This window comes from Geotrypetes seraphini, chromosome 4 (genome assembly GCF_902459505.1).
Source record: "Geotrypetes seraphini chromosome 4, aGeoSer1.1, whole genome shotgun sequence".
Taxonomy (NCBI): domain Eukaryota; kingdom Metazoa; phylum Chordata; class Amphibia; order Gymnophiona; family Dermophiidae; genus Geotrypetes; species Geotrypetes seraphini.
In genome coordinates this window covers 171,732,634-171,751,875 of record NC_047087.1, presented here as the reverse complement: position 1 = coordinate 171,751,875, position 19,242 = coordinate 171,732,634, and the positions used below count along the sequence as shown (strand labels likewise).

At 43.3% G+C, this 19,242-nt stretch overlaps 1 protein-coding gene across 2 annotated transcripts in view; it reads left to right on the top strand.

Annotated features, from left to right (window-relative positions):
- ST3GAL2 (ST3 beta-galactoside alpha-2,3-sialyltransferase 2) overlaps window positions 1–19,242 on the top strand; it is a 268,783-nt gene that overhangs the window by 223,806 nt on the left and 25,735 nt on the right. For both annotated transcript variants that reach the window (XM_033943538.1, XM_033943539.1), the window contains exons 4-5: window positions 2,296–2,475; window positions 15,511–15,556. In XM_033943538.1, the coding sequence (XP_033799429.1) occupies window positions 2,296–2,475; window positions 15,511–15,556 (226 nt within the window). The remainder of the gene's footprint in view (window positions 1–2,295; window positions 2,476–15,510; window positions 15,557–19,242) is intronic.

Sequence of the window (19,242 nt, the reverse complement as noted above, 5' to 3'; positions counted from 1 at the left end):
ATAAGAAAGGGAAGAAAAAGCCTCAGACTCCTACCTGCTGTTGCTCATTAGCTGTCAAGCAGGCGATATTTATGAGCTACCTCATCGGTTTTTGAGCATTATAATAGCTTTGAACCAATGAGTATAACCAAACTAAAGATGTTAATGAAGATGTGAAGATTAGGTACTTACCTCGTGCAGCAGAGTAGAGTGACCAGGCTGGCTAGTCCTGACAGGGAGGACTGGTGCAGTGGAAAATGGAAGCCCGGTAGTGGGAAGGTCCACACTAACAGAGAGATCTGGCCCTGTAGTGAAGTCTGGTGGTGGGAAGGTTCTTGGGGATCTATACACTGGTAGGGAACAGCTAAGAAGTAGCCGGAGGGCCCAGTAGAGTCTGGAGTTGAGGAAGTGGCTCAGGCTTGATGACCAGCGGTGAGATAGGTGAAGAAGGATCCAGATGGTGGGGACCCAAGAGGCTAGGGAGTGAAGGACTGGTGATGGCCCCACAAGAAGAATACTCAGTGCATGTATCTGTGATAAAATGACTGAGAAGCTGGGAGAGCCCTTAGTGCCCTTAGGATAAGACAACTGAATGATAGAGAAACTGGAAGACTCCAAGGCTGAGGGGGAACGACTGACAGCTGACTGGCAGAGGGACCAGCTGAGATGGTGGCGGAGCCATGGAGGTCCCAGAGAAGACCAGGAGGAGCTGGGAAGACCTAGTTGGGGATTTTAAGAAAATGTATGATGTATGTGTGTAACCCTGTATATTGTGTTTTAACAGAAACTAGAAAGTACCTAGGAGTGGAGATATGTGACGGTAATACCATTCGGCACAGTCACATGATGACATGTTAGAAAAATTTAGTTCAATAAATCCCATGACTATTGCATATACATCAGAAGGTGCTAGGAAACAAAGTATACTTCTGCAGGCTTTTACAATAGGATTGAAAATGTGAAACCTATTGCCATTGTATTTGCAATAAGAGAAAGATCTTAAATTATTAACGTTGTAGCCACTTTATGTAAATTTCTGAGAGAATTTTTTTTTTAAATTTATGCTTCTATATTATGTTTGTGATGTTAATTTATGTGTATTTGTTTTGGACTTCCTAGATGTTTGAGGATAGGCAGGTTCACATTCTAATATATAAATAAAAGGAAGGTCAAATTAGCAGAAAAGGAAGAAGAAAATCACTTTTTATTTTTTTAAAAACATAACTGAAATGTAGAGTATACAGGGAAATGTGAAGCCTTTGTGGATTACTTGTATCTTCAAAATGGGAAATATTTCCGTGTACACCATAATGATATACAAAGCTGTACCACAGGCAGAAGAACTGGATCGAGATTTAGGGCTTCATTTACGAAGCTTTTTAGTGCAGGCCACTGCAGTAACTGCCCTGAAGCCTATAGGGATTTAAAGGGCTTCAGGGCTGTTGCCACACAGTTTTATAAAAGTGGGATTAGTTAATGACAAACAGGGTTGCCATGAATGGAGAAATGTTGTTAGTGAATTTTATAACAAGGAGGAAGGCTGTGGAATCGAAGACCTTGATGCTAAAGTTTATTAAAAAGTCTTCACATTAAGGGTGCAGTTCAATATAACAATCCAATACACAGAAAAATATTGTGGTGTGGACCCAACATGGTCCGTGTTTCGGTCACAGAAGACCTTCTTCTGGGGTCCGGTCTTATGTAACCACAAAATTTAATATGCTGTGAGGCAATCAAAGAACTGTGTATTTCAGAGCGTATCTGTTACAAGCATGGCCACCAAGTGAGCAAAAAGAAAAGATGCCGTGGGAAAAGTCAGCTGTTAAAAGCGCCACGATGGTGACATAAATAGGCTATTGGTGTGCTGAAATATATTATTATATAAAATAATTGGACTCTAAAAAAAAGTGTTAAGGAATAGTGCAGATTCACATGCAACTTGCACATGGGAATTTACACCTGGTTTCAGTTGATGCAACTCCTCATGACCAAAGCTGGGCACGAATCCTGGTGCTACACGCTATTCTGTAATGCTATGCTATGCTAGAATGTCCATTATAGAATGTTGCTCAGTGCTAATTATTTTCAGCACTAAATTTTGAACCCCATATACTGAATTCAGTTCTTAGTATGGTAATGGCAGAGGACATGTTGGGCACACCCCCAACAATCACCATGTATCCCTTGCACTTACTGCACATTAAATTTTGCCGTTAAATCATAGTAAGTGTAAATTCTTTGTGCAGTTTAGTAAAAGGACTCTTATTACCTATCTAACCAGCATTAATAGCCTCCATGGTTTTTCTTCTTTTGCAGAATGAATCAAGCCCCCACAGTAAGCTATGAAGCAGATGTGGGCAGCTGGACTACCCATCACTTCATGTATCCTGAGAGTGCCAAGAACTTGCCTGCAAATGTCAGCTTTGTGTTAGTGCCATTCAAGACCATGGACCTGCTCTGGATAACCAGTGCCTTGTCCAAAGGGCAGATACGATTGTAAGTGCTATGAAAAGGGGTAGAGTTTCTGTGGTCCAATTGTTTCAGCACAATCTCTAGAAAGCAATATGACTCTGGAACCTGAGTCACCCCCCCCCCCCAACCAGGAGTGAACATAAGAACATAGGAATTGCCGCTGCTGGGTCAGACCAGTGGCCCATCCTGCCCAGCAGTCTGCTCACGCAGCGCCCCCCAGGTCAAAGACCAGTGCTCTATATGAGTCCAGCCTCACCTGCGTATGTCCTAGTTTAGCAGGGACTTGTCCAGCTTAGTCTTGAAACCCTGGAGAGTATTTTTCCCTACAACAGACTCCGGAAGAGCATTCCAGCTCTCCACCACTCTCTGGGTGAAGAAGAACTTCCTTATATTTATACGGAATCTATCCCCTTTCAACTTTAGAGAGTGCCCTCTCGTTCTCCCTACCTTGGTGAGTGTGAACAGTCTGTCTTTATCTACTAAGTCTATTCCCTTCAGTATTTTGAATGTTTCGATCATGTCTTCTCTCAGTCTCCTCTTTTCAAGGGAGAAGAGGCCCAGTTTCTCCAGTCTCTCACTGTACGGTAACTCCTCCAGCCTATTAACCATTTTAGTCGGTCTTCTCTGGACCCTTTCGAGTAGTACCGTGAACACCTTATGGAGCAAACCTTCATTGTCTTCATTGTTTACAAATGTGTTAAATACATTTTCTAATGTAGCTATTTAGGCTGTTTTTCTTAATAACCTTGTCTGTGATTGCATGTTCCGAGATGGTGTGGAGGAGTAAGGTAATGGTTAGAGAGGCTGATTACAAACCAGGAAAACCAGGGATTAAATCCTGCTTTTCCAGGCTTGAGGAGACATGTCACGTAGTATGCTGAGTTTCAGTTACCCCCTGACCATAGGCATAACATCATTGATGCACTTTAGGACCTTGGGCAAGTCAATTTATCCTCCACTGCTTCAGGTACAACCTAGACTGAGCCTAACTGGGCAGGGATATAATTTGTGCATTTGAATTTATGTGTTAACACTTTATCAAGAAATACACTTCTTGTACAGAAATGAATAAGATTAACATTAACTATTGAAGGAAATTAAAATTAAGAAAGTAAAATAATTCACTTAATCAATATTTAAAGTCTCATATTGATGAAATCCAAGTTTCTAATGAGTGAAATTCAATAATGAAAAAAGGAAAATACATCCTATTTAATAAAAAAAGGCGGTCAACTGTTAGTGATTACAGAAACAATTTCTTATTGTTGTTGTTGTTACATTTACCCCTTCAAGAAGTTTCATGGTTAAGAAACCTGACAGTTGTGAAGTCAAAAAATATATAATTACTAGACTTATATTTGATAACACATTTGCAAGGATATCGTAGAAGAAAAATTGCACCCATTGCCATCACCCCTGATTTTAATAGCAAGAATTGTTTTCTACGTCTTTGGGTTTTTTTTGTCACATCTGGAAAAAGTTGAATTTTTTGTCCCAGAAATTCCTTATGTCGGTTCTTAAAGAATAACTTTAGAATCCAATTCTTATCAGGCAACAATACTACTGTAACCAGCAAGGTAGCTGGTGTAACTAACTTTTTCAATGATGTATCCAATATAGTTGTTACGTCCATCTGTTGATCCTGGTCTTGTTGCTGAGCTTGTTGCCTTTCTTGGACTTTTATTGGAAGATAGTAAATTTTTGAGAAGGGGGGGAAACAATTCTTCAGATATACCTAGTATATCATGAAAATATTTTTTTAACATTTCTTTCGCTGATATAGAAGAAATTTTAGGAAAATTCAAAGTTCTGAGGTTATTTACAAGGCTATTATTTTCCAATATTTCCATCTTCCTTCTCAAATTATCTCAAATTATAGTAGATTGAATCTGATTAACTTCCGAAAGGTCTTTTTCAATTTTTTCTACTTTTGTATTTATTATAATATTATCTTGTTTCAAAATTTTTATGTCCTCCTTTTGTTCCTGGAACTTCTGTTCTAAATTTTTTATTTGTGGTGATAAAGTCTGTCCCAAAGTCATTACTAAATCCCATATTGAGTATAGGGTGACATTAGTGGGTTTAGAAACTGTAAAAATACTTGCAGTCTGTGAGTCTTCCTCAGCTGCCAGTGATCCCTCCTGATTGCCTTGATCCTTTTGCTCCATCGCTGGCTTCTCCGCATTCAAGTATTCATCCAGTGCCAAACTTGAAGTAGCCTCCGGGGGGAATAGAGTCCACCACGTCAGATAGACTGTCCTCCCGTGGAGAGCTGGCACTCTGCGGTTGTGGAGGCAGGGTCCCAGCATCTGGGCTCAGGGTGGATTCCAGCCCAGGGAAGTTTGCAACGGCTTCACTCGCAGCCTGCGGTTCCAGCGGGCGACTCCCAGACGCAATCAACTCCTGCTGTAAACGCCGCAGGAAATCCTCAATAGTTGCCTGTGATTGGGTTCACAGGTGCCGCGAGGCTCCAGTGGCACTTTTTCACCTCCTCTTCGGCATCTCTGTGGAATCAGGTAAGTTAAAGGAAATGATATCCTGAGCGTCTTTCCCCTCTCAGTTTCACGCGGAGAAATTAACATTTCTAAAACATATCCACTAAAACTGTTATATGAAATAAATAAACCCAAATCAACATGAATCAGTACAAATTAATGCGAATTAATACAAATTAAGGCAGATTGCAGTCCCCATTCCATTATTCAATTCGGGAGAGCCATTTGAAAAAAATGTGCTTTGTAGATGACTCTTAAAATTTTGAAATGATTCTTCCTTCCTTAACTCTACTGGTAAATTGTTCCACAATATTGGAACCATGTAGAAAAATGCACCATTTCTGGTTGAGGCAAGGTGAGCCTTTGAGATATGAGGAACAGCTACTCTATTGTTATATTATATTCTGAAGAAGATATTTTCAGATGGAATAAGCATTAGCATAGAAAAGCATTAGCAAATAATTGCGTTTTCAGCATTTTCTTAAACTTTATCCTCCCAATACAGAATCGCAGAATACCAGGCAGGGCATTTCACAGTTCTACACCAGCCACAAACATCAATGATGCTCCAATCCTAACATGCATGATCAACATTCTACCCTCCAAACTTAATTTCATCCCATTTACAGATCTAAGCTCTCTTCTCGGTTTATAAAGAAATCCTTTATAATCTTTGGAGACGCATGATACAATGTCTGTTGGATAATCGCAAGAATCTTTTTATATATATATATTCTTTATTCAGTTTAAAACCGACAATAAGTGCAACATAACATAGAAACATTTTACACTTTAACAGCACTTAATATTCTATCAAATTATATTTCATATCAAATATATATATTACCCCCCCCCCCCCCCCCCGGTATATACCCAGCAATTGTCCTTAACCATAAGTAAAACAAAGTATCCCCCCACCCCCACCTTGGACTCTTTGTTGTATGAGTAGCCAGTGCAATTTTTTCAACACAGGAGTTATATGAGTACTCCTTAAAACCCCTGTGATTAATCTTGCAGCAGAGTTGATAAGCATCGGCAAAGCCCTCAACTTCCCTTTCACAACTCCTGGGTAGAGTGAATTACAACAATCCACTCTACTCAGGATCAATGCTTGAACACGCTACAAAAATGCAGGCAATATTGGCTTCAACAAAAGAGCTGTAATATTGAATGTAACAAAAGAGCACTGAGCACACTATATACACATATTTAGGACTTGTATTTATTAAATATTTTTAAAATAACAAAATTACCCCTCCCCTTTCCACCCTTTTACGACGCCACGTTAGGCTTTTTTATTGCTACCTGTGGCGGTATTAGCTCTGACGCTGTGGCAAGTTCGGCACTGCTTCCAACTTGCCCCATGGTAAAAGCAGGAAGAACAATATTTCAGGTAGTAGTAAATTCCATCCGAGGAATTTCCCTAGCTATGAGGCTGCCTATCCCAGTACAGAAACCTTAGAGGCCAGCTCTGTGCAGAATGAGAGAAGTAGCCCTGCAAAAGGAGTTTATTTCAAGCAAGGAATAAAACCTTTTAAAACTGCCTTTAAGCAGCATAGGTTCCCTGACCGCTATTTTCATTATGGCCTAAGGGGGAGCCAAAGGCAGTACTGGCCCATTCCCCATACCTCAGAGCCTGGGGGCATGGCTAACGTGACCATTTATTTTTTTCATCAAAAGGGGACATCTATTAATTGTCAGTCCTGCCCCCAATCCCGCCCTAGTCCCGCCCCAATCCCACCCTAGCCCCGCCTCAACCCTGCCCTAGCCCCACCCCCAATCCCGCCCCAAATTTTTTCCATTCATTTTTCATGTACACATAATATCTTCATATTAATTCATAATGGTAACCTCAAAATTAAAAAAAACTACAAAGCTGGAATAGTCTTCCAATTCAGGTGATTGAGGCCAGCAGCGTGCCTGATTTTAAGGCCAAATGGAATAGACACGTGGGATCTATTCACAGAGAAAGGTAGGGGAGGGTCATTGGGGTGGGCAGACTAGATGGGCCATGGCCCTTATCTGCCGTCTATTTCTATGTTTCTATGTAAGCACACTATACGCAGAGAAAATGTTAATTATCATTTGGGGTTTTCAAAGATGTCAAGGCAAATGACTTTAAAATATGCAATGTCACCTCAGTAACTATAGAAAAATAGACAAATATAGTGCAAAATATAGACAGCAGATATAAATTCCCAAAACTGACAGGTTTTGATCACTAAATTGAAAATAAAATCATTTTTCCTACCTTTGCTGTCTGGTGATTTCATGAGTCTCTGGTTGTGTTTCCTTCTAAATGTGTATCCTTTCTTTCATTTCTTTCTTTCTTTCTGCACTCAGGCCCAACAATTGTACCTTTCTATTCCCTCCCTCCTTCCTTCCTATGTCCTTAGTGCCCCCAGTGCCTCCTTCCCATGTCCATAGTGCCCCCAGTGCCTTTGTCCTGTGTCCTTAGAGCCCCAGTGCCTCCTTCCCATGTCCATAGTACCCCCAGTGCCTCTGTCCTGTGTCCTTAGTGCCCCAGTGCCTCCTTCCAATATGCATAGTGCCCCCAGTGTCTCTGTCCTTAGTGCCCCAGTGCTTCCTTCCCATGTCCATAGTGCCCCCAATGCCTCCTTCCCATCTCCATAGTGCCCCCAGTGCCTGTCCTGTGTCCTTAGTGCCCCCAGTGCCTCCTTCCCATGTCCATAGGAATATTAAGAAAGGGGATAAAACTTTCTTTAGCTATATTAGTGACAGGAAAAGAAACAAAGTTGGGATAGAACGGCTGAAGCAATCGGACGGTAACTTTGCAGAATCAGATTCTGCCAAGGCAAACCTACTAAACGAATACTTCTGTTCAGTCTTCACCTGTGAAGCACCAGGAGCTGGTCCACAACTTCAGACGGGAGATAACCAGAAAGACCCGTTTCAGGATTTCGAGTTTACGCCAAGTAGCGTCTACAACGAACTATCAAGACTCAAAGTAAACAAGGCCATGGGACCGGACAACCTACACCCCAGGGTGCTCAGGGAATTGAGCGAAGTCCTGGCGGAACCATTATCTGTGCTTTTCAATCTTTCCTTACGCACAGGAAGAGTCCCCTTGGACTGGAAAACAGCTAATGTAGTTCCACTCCACAAAAAGGGCTGCAGGACAGAGACGGCAAACTACAGACCAGTGAGTCTCACATCTGTAGTGTGTAAACTCATGGAAACTCTGATTAAACAGAATCTTGACACAATCTTAAACGAGGATAACCTACGTGACCCCCACCAACACGGGTTCACCCAGGGTAGATCATGCCAATCTAATCTGATTAACTTTTTTGACTGGGTTACTAGACAACTGGATGCCGGAGAATCACTGGATGTGGTATATTTGGATTTCAGTAAAGCATTTGATAGCGTCCCACACAGAAGGCTATTGAACAAGTTGAAAACGATGGGGTTGGGAGACACTCTAACTACTTGGGTTGGGGATTGGCTGAGCGGTAGACTTCAAAGGGTGGTGGTGAACGGTATCCCATCCAAGGCGTCGGATGTGATCAGTGGGGTGCCGCAGGGCTCAGTCCTGGGTTCCGATTTTATTCAATTTATTCATAAGAGATATGACGCAAGGACTTAAAGGAAGGGTTGCACTGTTTGCTGACGACGCCAAACTTTGCAACATAGTAGGCAAAAGCGTATTACCTGACAATATGACACATGATCTACTACTGCTGGAAAGATGGTCAACTACTTGGCAGCTAGGCTTCAATGCTAAAAAATGCAAGATAATGCACCTGGGCAAGAGTAATCCGCGTAGAACTTATGTACTGAATGGGGAAACATTGGTTAAGACCACCGCAGAACGCGATCTAGGGGTGATTATTAGTGAGGATATGAAGGCTGCCAATCAAGTGGAGAAGGCTTCCTCCAGGGCAAGACAGATGATGGGTTGCATCCGCAGAGGTTTTGTCAGCAGGAGACCTCAAGTAATGATGCCGTTATACAGATCCATGGTGAGGCCTCACTTAGAGTACTGTGTTCAGTTCTGGAGACCACACTACCGTAAAGACATACTAAGAATCGAGTCGGTTCAACGAATGGCGATAAGGATGGTCTTGGGGCTCAAGGATCTCACGTATGAAGAAAGACTAAAAAAGTTGCGGCTGTACTCACTTGAGGAAAGAAGAGAACGGGGAGACATGATTGAAACATATAAGTACATCACGGGACGCATCGAGTTGGAAGATGATCTCTTCTGTCTCATGGGACCCTCAAACACCAGAGGGCATCCGATGAAAATCAGGGGAGGGAAATTTCGTAGCGACTCCAGAAAGTACTTCTTCACCGAGAGAGTGGTGGATCATTGGAATAGACTCCCATTGCAGGTGATTAAGGCCAGCAGCGTGACGGATTTTAAGAAGAAATGGGACATTCACGTGGGATCTCTAGGGGAGTGAACTCTGGGGGGCGGATAATTGGAATGGGCAGACTTGGTGGGCTATAGCCCTTTTCTGCCGTCTTTTTCTATGTTTCTATGTTTCTATAGTGCCCCCAATGCCTCTTTCCCATGTCCATAATGCCCCCAGTGCCTGTCCTGTGTCCTTAGTGCCCCCAGTGCCTACTTCCCATGTCCATAGTGCCCCCAATGCCTCCTTCCCATGTCCATAATGCCCCCAGTGCCTGTCTTGTGTCCCTAGTGCCCCCCAGTGCCTCCTTCCTATGTCTTCTCTTGCCTTTGTCCCTCCCCCCGAAGCCAGCCTGCCTGCCTACTTCCTTCCCTCTCTCCAGTGCCTGATTCAACCCCCCCCCCCGCAGATTCATCCCCCCCGGCAGATTCAACCCCCCCCCTCCGCGATTAACACTCCCCCCCCCCCCCCGCGGATTCAATCCCCCTGCTTGCCCGTCCATGTACTGCTGCCGCCTTCCAGTCTGCCTCCCTGCTGCACCGATTGAAACGCTGGACCGCCGCCGCTGCTTCTTGACTTCTTCCCGATGTCAATTTTGGCATCAGAGAGGAAGTTCGGGGCCAGCCAATCCCTGCCTGACTGGCCCCAACTTCCTCTCCGACGTCAAAATTGACGGCAAGGAGGCGGTAAGGAGGGAAAGTGATCGGCTGTCCTGGTGCCCCGCGCACAGCTTCAGGACGCTGTCCCTGAAAACGGGACATTTTTGGTGTCCCGAAGCAGTGGGTCGGGACAATGGGACGGTCGGACCGAAAACAGGACTGTCCCGTTGAAAACGGGACGTATGGTCACCTTAGGCATGGCTTGCCACAATATAAGCCAGAGCCTCAGACAGGGAAGGGGGAGGCTCAGGAAGGTGGATGGAAACCAGCCCAGCAGAAGGCGCCAGAGGAGCGGACCAGAAGGTGGAACAGAGCTCAGCCCAGATCCAGTCCTGGTGAGGAGTTAATGGAACTGGAGGAAACTGGACTGCCCACTCAGTCAACCTGGCCTACTCCTGAGGAATGCATGGAAGTGTATGAAAAAGTAGCTGTACAAGGTGAGCTGAATGAAGATATGGACATTAGCTGAATGAACCCTGCTTATTGGGTTTTTTTTTTTCCTTTCGTGGAGAAACTAAACTAAACTAAGCCTTAAGTTTATATACCGCATCTTCTCCACGGATGTTGAGCTCGACACGGTTTACAAAGCGTAAAAAAATAGGAAGAGAGAACAGAAGGAGTTTACAAAGCATAAAAAGAGGGGATATAATCAAGAAAGGAGATGTTATAAGCTAGAGAAAAGCCAGGTTTTCAGTTGTTTTCGGAATAGTTGGAGGGAGCCCAGGTTCCGCAGCGGGACAGTGAGATCGTTCCAGAGGCCCGTGATTTTGGAGAGGAGGGTTCTACCCAGTTTACCTGCGTGGAGGATGCCGTGTAGGGAGGGGAAGGATAGTTTATGTCTGTGGGCTGATCTGGCGGTAGTTGGTGTCGGGGCGAGGAAGGATAGAGGGATTAGGGGCGGAAGGATGCCGTGAATGATCTTGAAAGCCAGGCAGGAGCATTTGAAATGAATTCTGGAAAGTACTGGGAGCCAGTGAAGATTGGTAAATAGTGGGGAGACGTGGTCATATTTGCGTTTGGCAAAAATCAGCTTGGCCGCAGTGTTCTGGATAAGCTGGAGTCTGCGAAGACTTTTTTTCGTTAGGCATAAGTAGATGGCATTACAATAATCGAGTTTGGATAGGATGATGGATTGTACAAGGACGGTGAAATGCTTTTGGTGAAAATAGGATCTAACTATCCTCAGCATGTGGAGGCTGAAAAAACAAGATTTTGCCAAGGAATTCAGGTGATCGTTGAGGGAAAGGGAGGAGTCGATAGTGATGCCGAGGACCTTGCTTGAGAACTCAAGGTGTAGAGCAGGGCCTGTGGGTAGGGTGAAGAGGGCGGGCAGGTGAGCTAATTTTGGGCCGAGCCAGAGTAGGGAGAAGGGATTCTTTTTTCTTTTTGCTTGCCTCATTGCAAAGGAAGAGTGCAGGAAACCTTTATTGCTCTCACCTGAGAACAATCATCTTGAACTGTGTTTTGTTTCATGGATGTTGTTTTTTTTTCTCCTTTTTTGGCTGGGATGAATTGAAAGACTTTACTGAACTGTGAAACCTATGCTGCACCATACACACTGTGTGGGGCTTACCTGAGCAATACTTATGTAGCAGTGCTGATAAATGAACCAGTGAAGGGGTGTTTGTATGTGGAACTTACCGGTACTCAAGGTTATTTTTCTCCTCTCTTGTGAGCCTCCTGATATCCTGGAAACAAGGCCTAAGCAGAATCTGGGCGTGACATCCAACCAGGCTGAAGAAAGCCAAAGATCCACTGAATGCGAGCAGGCAGCCATTATCTATACCTGCCTATTGTTTTGGTGTTTGTTTCAAGTGCTGCATTATTTTATTCTTGTGCACTGTATATTCTCCGTTATACCTTTTTGCTCTGTTTTGGAGATTGATTTTGTCTTTTGCAAAGACTGCATAATAAAAGTCTACTTTTGTTTCAACAATTAAAACCTTGCCTTAGTGACTTTTGTGAGCTTTTCTGTGTGGTCTGTAAAGGTGCTTTGGCAAACCTTATTAGCCATCACTGCCTGTAGGGCCTTCTCCCTATTGAGAGGCAGGCCTAGTATTTAATGCCGCCTGGTGGTGGGTCACCGCATTGTTCTTAGCGGGGACGACCAGGCGACAGCGCTCATAGAAATTCTATGATCGTCAAAGCTAACACTGCCACGGCAGGCGATAAAAAAGCCTAACATGGCTTCATAAAAGGGGGCCTTATTTTGATAGCACTAGATTTCAATTATAAATAAATCCAGCCATGTCTGGAATACCATTGTATTCTGGGGCCAGGGCTTTAAAGAAACCTGTGTAATCTGGGTGGAAATACTGTACACATATTTTAAAAGAAAAGCCTCTGGGAGCAGTTTGAATGATATTATTATGGGGTACTGTGTTCCCTCTAAGGACCAACTAGACATATGCAAAAATTTTTCTGCATAAGCAGAGGACCTGCTTGACATGAGCTACAAAATTTTCATTATATTGCCTTGTAATAATATAGATGATAAGTATTGAAAAATTAACTAAACTAATATAACAAAATTAAAAATATGTTGCCTCAGAATGCATCAGGAGTCTGTATAGAATAAAAATGTACAAATGTAAAACATGCATATTCACCTAAGATGGTTAAGGGGCTGGAGGAGCTGCCATACAGCGAAAGATTAGAGAAACTGGGCCTCTTCTCCCTCAAACAGAGGAGATTGAGAGGGGAGATTGAGACATTCAAGGTACTGAAGGGAATAGACTTAGTAGATATGCGCAGGTTGTTCACCCTCTCCAAGGTAGGGAGAACGAGAGGGCACTCTCTAAAGTTGAAAGGGGATAGATTCTGTACAAACGTAAGGAAGTTCTTCTTCACCCAGAGAGTGGTAGAGCGCTCTTCCGGAGTCTGTCATAGGGGAAAATACCCTCCAGGGATTCAAGACAAAGTTAGACAAGTTCCTGCTGAACCAGAACGTACGCAGGTAGGGCTAGTCTCAATTAGGGCACTGGTCTTTGACCAGAGGGCTGCCACGTGAGTGGACTGCTGGGCACGATGGACCACTGGTCTTATCCAGAAGTGGCAATTCTTATGTTCTTATGTTCACCTCTATGTTCAGACCTTGAATGTCAGGGAAGGAGATCTTTTCAAAGATTCTCTTGTATATGAGCTTCAGGCTCAAAGACTTTCCAGTTCTAGTTAAAGAGAGAAACCTTTTGCTCAGCTGAGGTAAAAACTAGTCTTCTAGCTCCTAAACAGGAACGTTTCCATTTAGGGGGAGACCTCTTGTAATCTCAGGCAACTAAATTCTCAGCAATGTTTGAAAAGTTATAGGTTATACTTTTTTTTTTTTTAATAATCTTTATTCATTTTTACATCTTACAACAAGTGTATCAATAAATTGACAATTGAAATTAAGTACATCACTTGAATTTCTTTCATATTTAACAGTAATGCATAAAATTTAACCCCCTCCCTAATATATAAATATGAGAAAATGAATGGTGCCATATTAGGGAATAATGAAAATTTTAAATTAATTTGGGACCCATTGACGTCCTTTGTAGAATCTCTGTAGTTATGCTTTGTCATAAGATAATATGCACATCCTGGGTGGGGGGGGAGAGGGATGGGAGGTAAATAAGGTTGGAAAATGGTTGGAAAAGTTTTGGTGGGTGAGGGGAGGGTATTAATAAGTATGAATTTTTGAGAATTTTAAGTAATGTCTATATTGTAAAATAATTAATTTACTCTGTATTTCACTTATTGTATGTTTTTAAAAAATGAAAAAAAAAATAGGTTATACTTTTTGAAATTTCCCCAAATTGTAATTTCTAAAGAGCATTCATATACTGTAGAGTCATTCTAAATTAAAACAAAACATCATCAGTAAATTAAAGCCATGCTTTAATGAAACAAAACCGCTGAGAAGAATATAGTCATTTTGCCTCAAATTGAGATATACAAAGATTAGCATTTGGCAATGCTAGGGGTAGCAGGGGTCTCCATATCTACCCCATGGACCTGTAGAAAATAAATTGGCCACCAAAACTGGTGCAACCCAATATCAGCAAGATAAGGAAGAGACTATCAAATAATCACAACAATACTACCCTTGAAGACCATACCTGGGGAACACAGCAATAAAATAAGGTCAATTATAGAACTGATCAACAGTCCAGATAGAAACTGGGGCCCTCCCTGGCACATACAGGAAAGCCTCAGGAGCCGAAGCCTAAAGGCCCAGCATGTTTCCCTTGATCAAACCCCAGCACTGAACAAAGTCTAGGAAAACATCAGAGGGCCGAAAGATGGAATAGAGAGCTCTGGCTTCAAGGACTTAGTCACTCAAAGGCCTCTTTTTACATCACTTTTCCAATGTCACAAAGCATCAGACCCACAGGATAACCCGGGAAAAACATGCAAGAATGGAGGCAGAAACTCAAGCTTAAAAATGAGCAGTTCACACTGCGCCGAGAGCAGATGCTTCAAACCCACCAATCACAGCCAGCACCTCTGTGATATCACCAAGATTCTCACCCAATAAACCTAATAAACTGCTGACCTAGTAAGGTAGCTATAGGAGATATTTAGCTGTCAAGTCTCCACCTTCACGCTGTGCTGATTGGCATGAACATGCAGGCCTTTTCACTTGCTGATTGGCAAAGGTTTGAGTGACAGCAATCTCCTTCCTTGCCTTCTGACCACTGAAAGTGAGCAACAGCGTAACAACTGTGAACGATTGCTCATGCACTCACCTTCGAGGGAACATACAGTAGGTGGGGTATCATAACAATCATTTAATTAACTGATACTTAGTTATTTCAGACAAGCAGATATCCAGACACAGAGCCTTGAGGCAGATACAGGAGTGGAGATTATGAAGGCCATTAATAAAGAGGTTAATAAGATGATTTTTAAGGAGTAGCAAAAAACATGAAGTGTCCTTTTCATTAATGCTCAAATAATGCTCTTTGTAGCTAATAAATGTCCTCTCTTCATTAGCATTACCCTCATAGTATGCCCTTTTCCCTGGGCTTTATCAGGGAAATAAGTGTTTCTGAAATGGTGTTGGGTGAGGAAAAATTACGCTGGAGGCAGACAAAGCCTCTTTTAAATGTTTACAGTAAAAAAAATAACCTTCAACTAAATAAAATCCACTCTTATTTTTCAGATTAATACATAGAGCTAACCTTTAATCTACTGCCCTCTCCCTTGATAACATGGAAGCTGGTAGATATGGATGTTTAACAGGATACAGACCCGCCAAGCCTCCCACTTTAGTAGATCAGGTTAACTCCTCACATGAGGCACAATCTCCTGCTGAGCAATCTTCCCGTGCCGCTGCAGGGAACCTTCATAAAATGTTATCTCCCCATGAGTCTGTTCCTTTTGCCTCTGGCCACTAATCAGCTGCACTGGGGGCGGAGCAATGGGCCAACCCTGAATCTCCCACTGAATGGGTTGGCCCCCTTGGCAGCTCTGAAGATAAACTGAGGGATATAAAATACTTTGGTATATCTCATGATGTGATGTTTTTCTTTTCTATTACAGCACATATGCACCAGTGAAGGCTTTTCTGAGAGTGGACAAGGACAAGGTAAGCACTTGAGGCTTCACTCCTGAATTGGAAAATGAGAGCAGAGATGGGGGAGAAGATAAGGTCTCCCTTGCCGCACTCCTCATAGCATCCATTATCTCATTTCTGTTTCCCTAGCATTCTCTCTGTCTCCAATGTGCCTTCCCCTTGTCAAATTCTGCGTTAAAAACCAACGGGCCGCTATCGCAGCTGTTATTGTAGTGATTTTTTAAAAGCGAGTCATTCTCCAAACAACGCTCATGCAAATGAGGTTGGTGGAGAGTAACGAAGATTCGATAAATCTTCATGTGCCCATCGCTCCCTCCCACCACCAAGCAACAACACCCCGAACCCTACCCAGCAGCGGGAGAGATACCCACTCTCTCCTGCCACTAAGCAAAGCACCCCCCAACACCCCCCAAGCAGCGGGAGAAATGCCCACTCCCTCCCGTTGCCTAGCAACACACCCCAGGCAGCGGGAGAGATGCCTACTCCCTCCTACTGCCATGCAAATCCCCCCGTGCCTATGATTACCCCCCCACCCCCTCCTCCTTACCGTACTTATGATGGCTAACTAGAGGGATGCGAACTTCCTCCGGCCAGCAGGCTCGCTTCTTCAGAATGGCAGGCCTACCCTTTCCCAGTGTACTCTGGGATGCCCTGGGATTGACCCAGGTTGTTTAAGGCCTTTCTTATGGTTAAGGGGGAAAGGGCAGGGGCCAGAGGCATGGGGGTGTTGGGCGGGGAGTTAACTTGCGGCGGGATGGAGTAGGCATCTCTACCACTGCTGAGGAGAGGTGTCGATGGGAATTGCTTGACGTCGGTGGTGAGAGGAAATGGGCATCTTTCCCACTGCCGGGGAGGTGTCGGTGGGGGGGAGGGTGGTTGCTTGGCGGCAGGAGGGTGTGAGCATCTCTCCTGCTGCGGAGGTGGGGTTATTAGTGTCGGATGATTGTGTGACGCGGCAAGAGAGAGTGGACATTTTTCCTGCTGGACTTCAAGTTGGGTTGTTTTTTTAATTATTATTTTAATTTGTGTGTGTGTGTGTAGGGGGGGTAGCAGTGTTGGGTGATTGTGCGATGTGGCAAGAGAGATTGGGCATCTTTCCTGCCAAACTTCAATTCGTTTTTTTTAATTATTATTTTAATTTGTGTGATGGTGGGGTCTGAGCTGTCAAACCTGACTTTCCTGCCAGTGCCTGATCCAATTAGCGCTCGCCAGTGGCGTACCTAGGGTATGTGGCACCCGGGGCCCATCATTTTTTGACAACCCCCCCCCCCCATGTAAAAAAATATTTTTTGTAATGACCATGAAACGGAATAAATGGTCAGAATAGAAACAGGCAGTGAAAATTTTCTTATATTCCAAACATAACATAACATAACATAAATTATGTCTGAATTGTCATGACATCAGAAGTACATATGGAGTAGTTGCAGGTGATGCTTGGGACAGTTCTGATTGTGTTAGTTCGGTTTTATGTGTTTTTTGAATAGAAGGGTTTTTATTTCTTTTTGAAGGTTTTGCAATATGTGGTCGATGTCAATTGGTTGTAGGGTTGGGGGTCGAGTGTTGCAGCTCGAATGGCTAGGAGGTTGTCGAACAGTTTTTTTCCTTTTGACGTTTTTGGTTGGAGGGTGTGTGAATGGTGCGTGAGTTCTCCTATGTCTGTTTGAAGTGGATTGAATTATTTAGCTGAAGAAATTAGTTACCCCCTCATCCCACACACATTAATTCTCTTCCATTTTTGTTCCCATTATAAAAAACACTGATAAGTTCCCAGAAAAAAAATACATTAAAATAAGAAGTGAAAACAAAGGCCCCTACAGATGAGAACATAACATAAGAATAGCCTAACTGGGTCAGACCAATGGTCCATCATGCCCAGTAGCCCATTCTCATGGTAGCCAATCCAGGACACTAATACCTGGTCAAAACCCAAAGAGTAGCAGCATTCCATGCTACCGATCCAGAGCAAGCAGACACTTTCCCCATGTCTTAATAACAGATTATGGACTTTTCCTCCAGGAATTTGTCCAAATCTTTCTTAAAACCAGCTACACTATCTGCTTTTACCATAACTTCTGGCCACTTCATTTTTAAGTTTAGATCTTTCCTTTCAAACAGAGACTTTGCTAGATGTCAAATACAGCACAAGGTAACTTCACATGGACTTAGCTGTGCAGGAAATGTGAATCTCCTCATACACCCACCATATAGTGCAAAAATGTGCAAAGGTCTGTTTTTTTTTCTTTCGATCACTACATAGCCTAATGCCACACAAGCAGCGCTGTTACAAACATATTCTGTAGGTCAATGCTAAGGATAACAAAGTTTCCTTCCTTGGACCAGAAGGAGATACTGATAAACCACTGGAAGAGATCCCAACACAACACCCAATGACCCACTCAGTGTGTGAACCAGTTGAGTGCAGTGGACTAACTGGGGGGTGGAAATTTGCTCAGCATAATTTCCCAGACCATCTCTTCCTCTCAACACATTGACACGCTGCCACCACCACCACTAGAAACACCTCACTGGGTAGGCCAGCTATGCTATAAACTTTATAAAACACATTATTATATTTTCTTATAAAGCACATATTTTAACTGAACTCTCTGATATCCTCAGCCTTTCCATTCACAAAAATAGAAGGAAGAAAAGTTCCCATTTCCTGCTGTTTCATGTCCCCGGCCTATACAATATTTTTTTTTCTGCAGACCCTTCAAAAGTCTGACCAAATCCTCGTTTCACTTGCATTATAAAGTACTGAGGATGCCATCTCTCCCCAATCCCAGGTCCTAAAGTCTAAGACAGTAGCGCAAACTAATGCTGCCAGATTCAGGAAAAAAAATTTCGATTCGATTCAGCCTATTGAATTGGTTTTTCAATTCGATTTTCCTGCCCAGTTGGGTGATTTTTTTCAAAACTCCTGGTGGGTTTTATAGCTTTTTCACCCCCTTTGGCTTCTCCTAACCACACTGGCGCTGTGGTGTAAATAAAATAAAGAAACAAAAAGGACTTTTCCTCTCTCTGTTAAATCCTAGCTCACGTTTGCAGTCCAACACCAGCTCTGTCAGGATATACATTTCAAATCTGACATATTATAATCACAAAACAGAAAATAAAATTAATTTTTCTACCTTTTGTTGTCTGGTTATATTTCAAATCTTGTTGGTCCAAGGCTCTGGTTTTCTTCTGATAACTTGCTTGCCAGGGTCTCCTTCTTTCTTCTTTCTGCGTGCTAACCATCCATCTGCCAACTCTGTCCTCCCTTTCCATTTCCCTTCCCTCCCCAGGAAGTCTGGTATCTTTCCTTTTTTTCATCTCCCTCCACAGATCCACCTTTTCTTAACTACCCTTTCATCCGGCATCTCTCCCTCCTTCCCCACCACCCCAGAGTCCACCATCTCTCCCTTTCTTTTCCCAATTACCCTCCTATCCAGTATCTCTATCCCTCCTCCACACCATCCCTTGTGTCCAATTTCTCTCCCTTTCAGTTCCTTCCCTCCCTAAATCCCATGGTCCATCATTTCTCTCCCTCTCCTCTATTTTCAGACCCATTATTTCTTCACCCCCCCCCCCAAAGTTTGGCATATGCACGTCTCTTTGAACACCCCCTTCCCTCTGTGTACTTCTAAACCAGGGTCCCCCCAAAGGCCTGTCCCCCCTTAAAGGTCTGCCTGTCCCCCCTTGAAGGCCTGCAC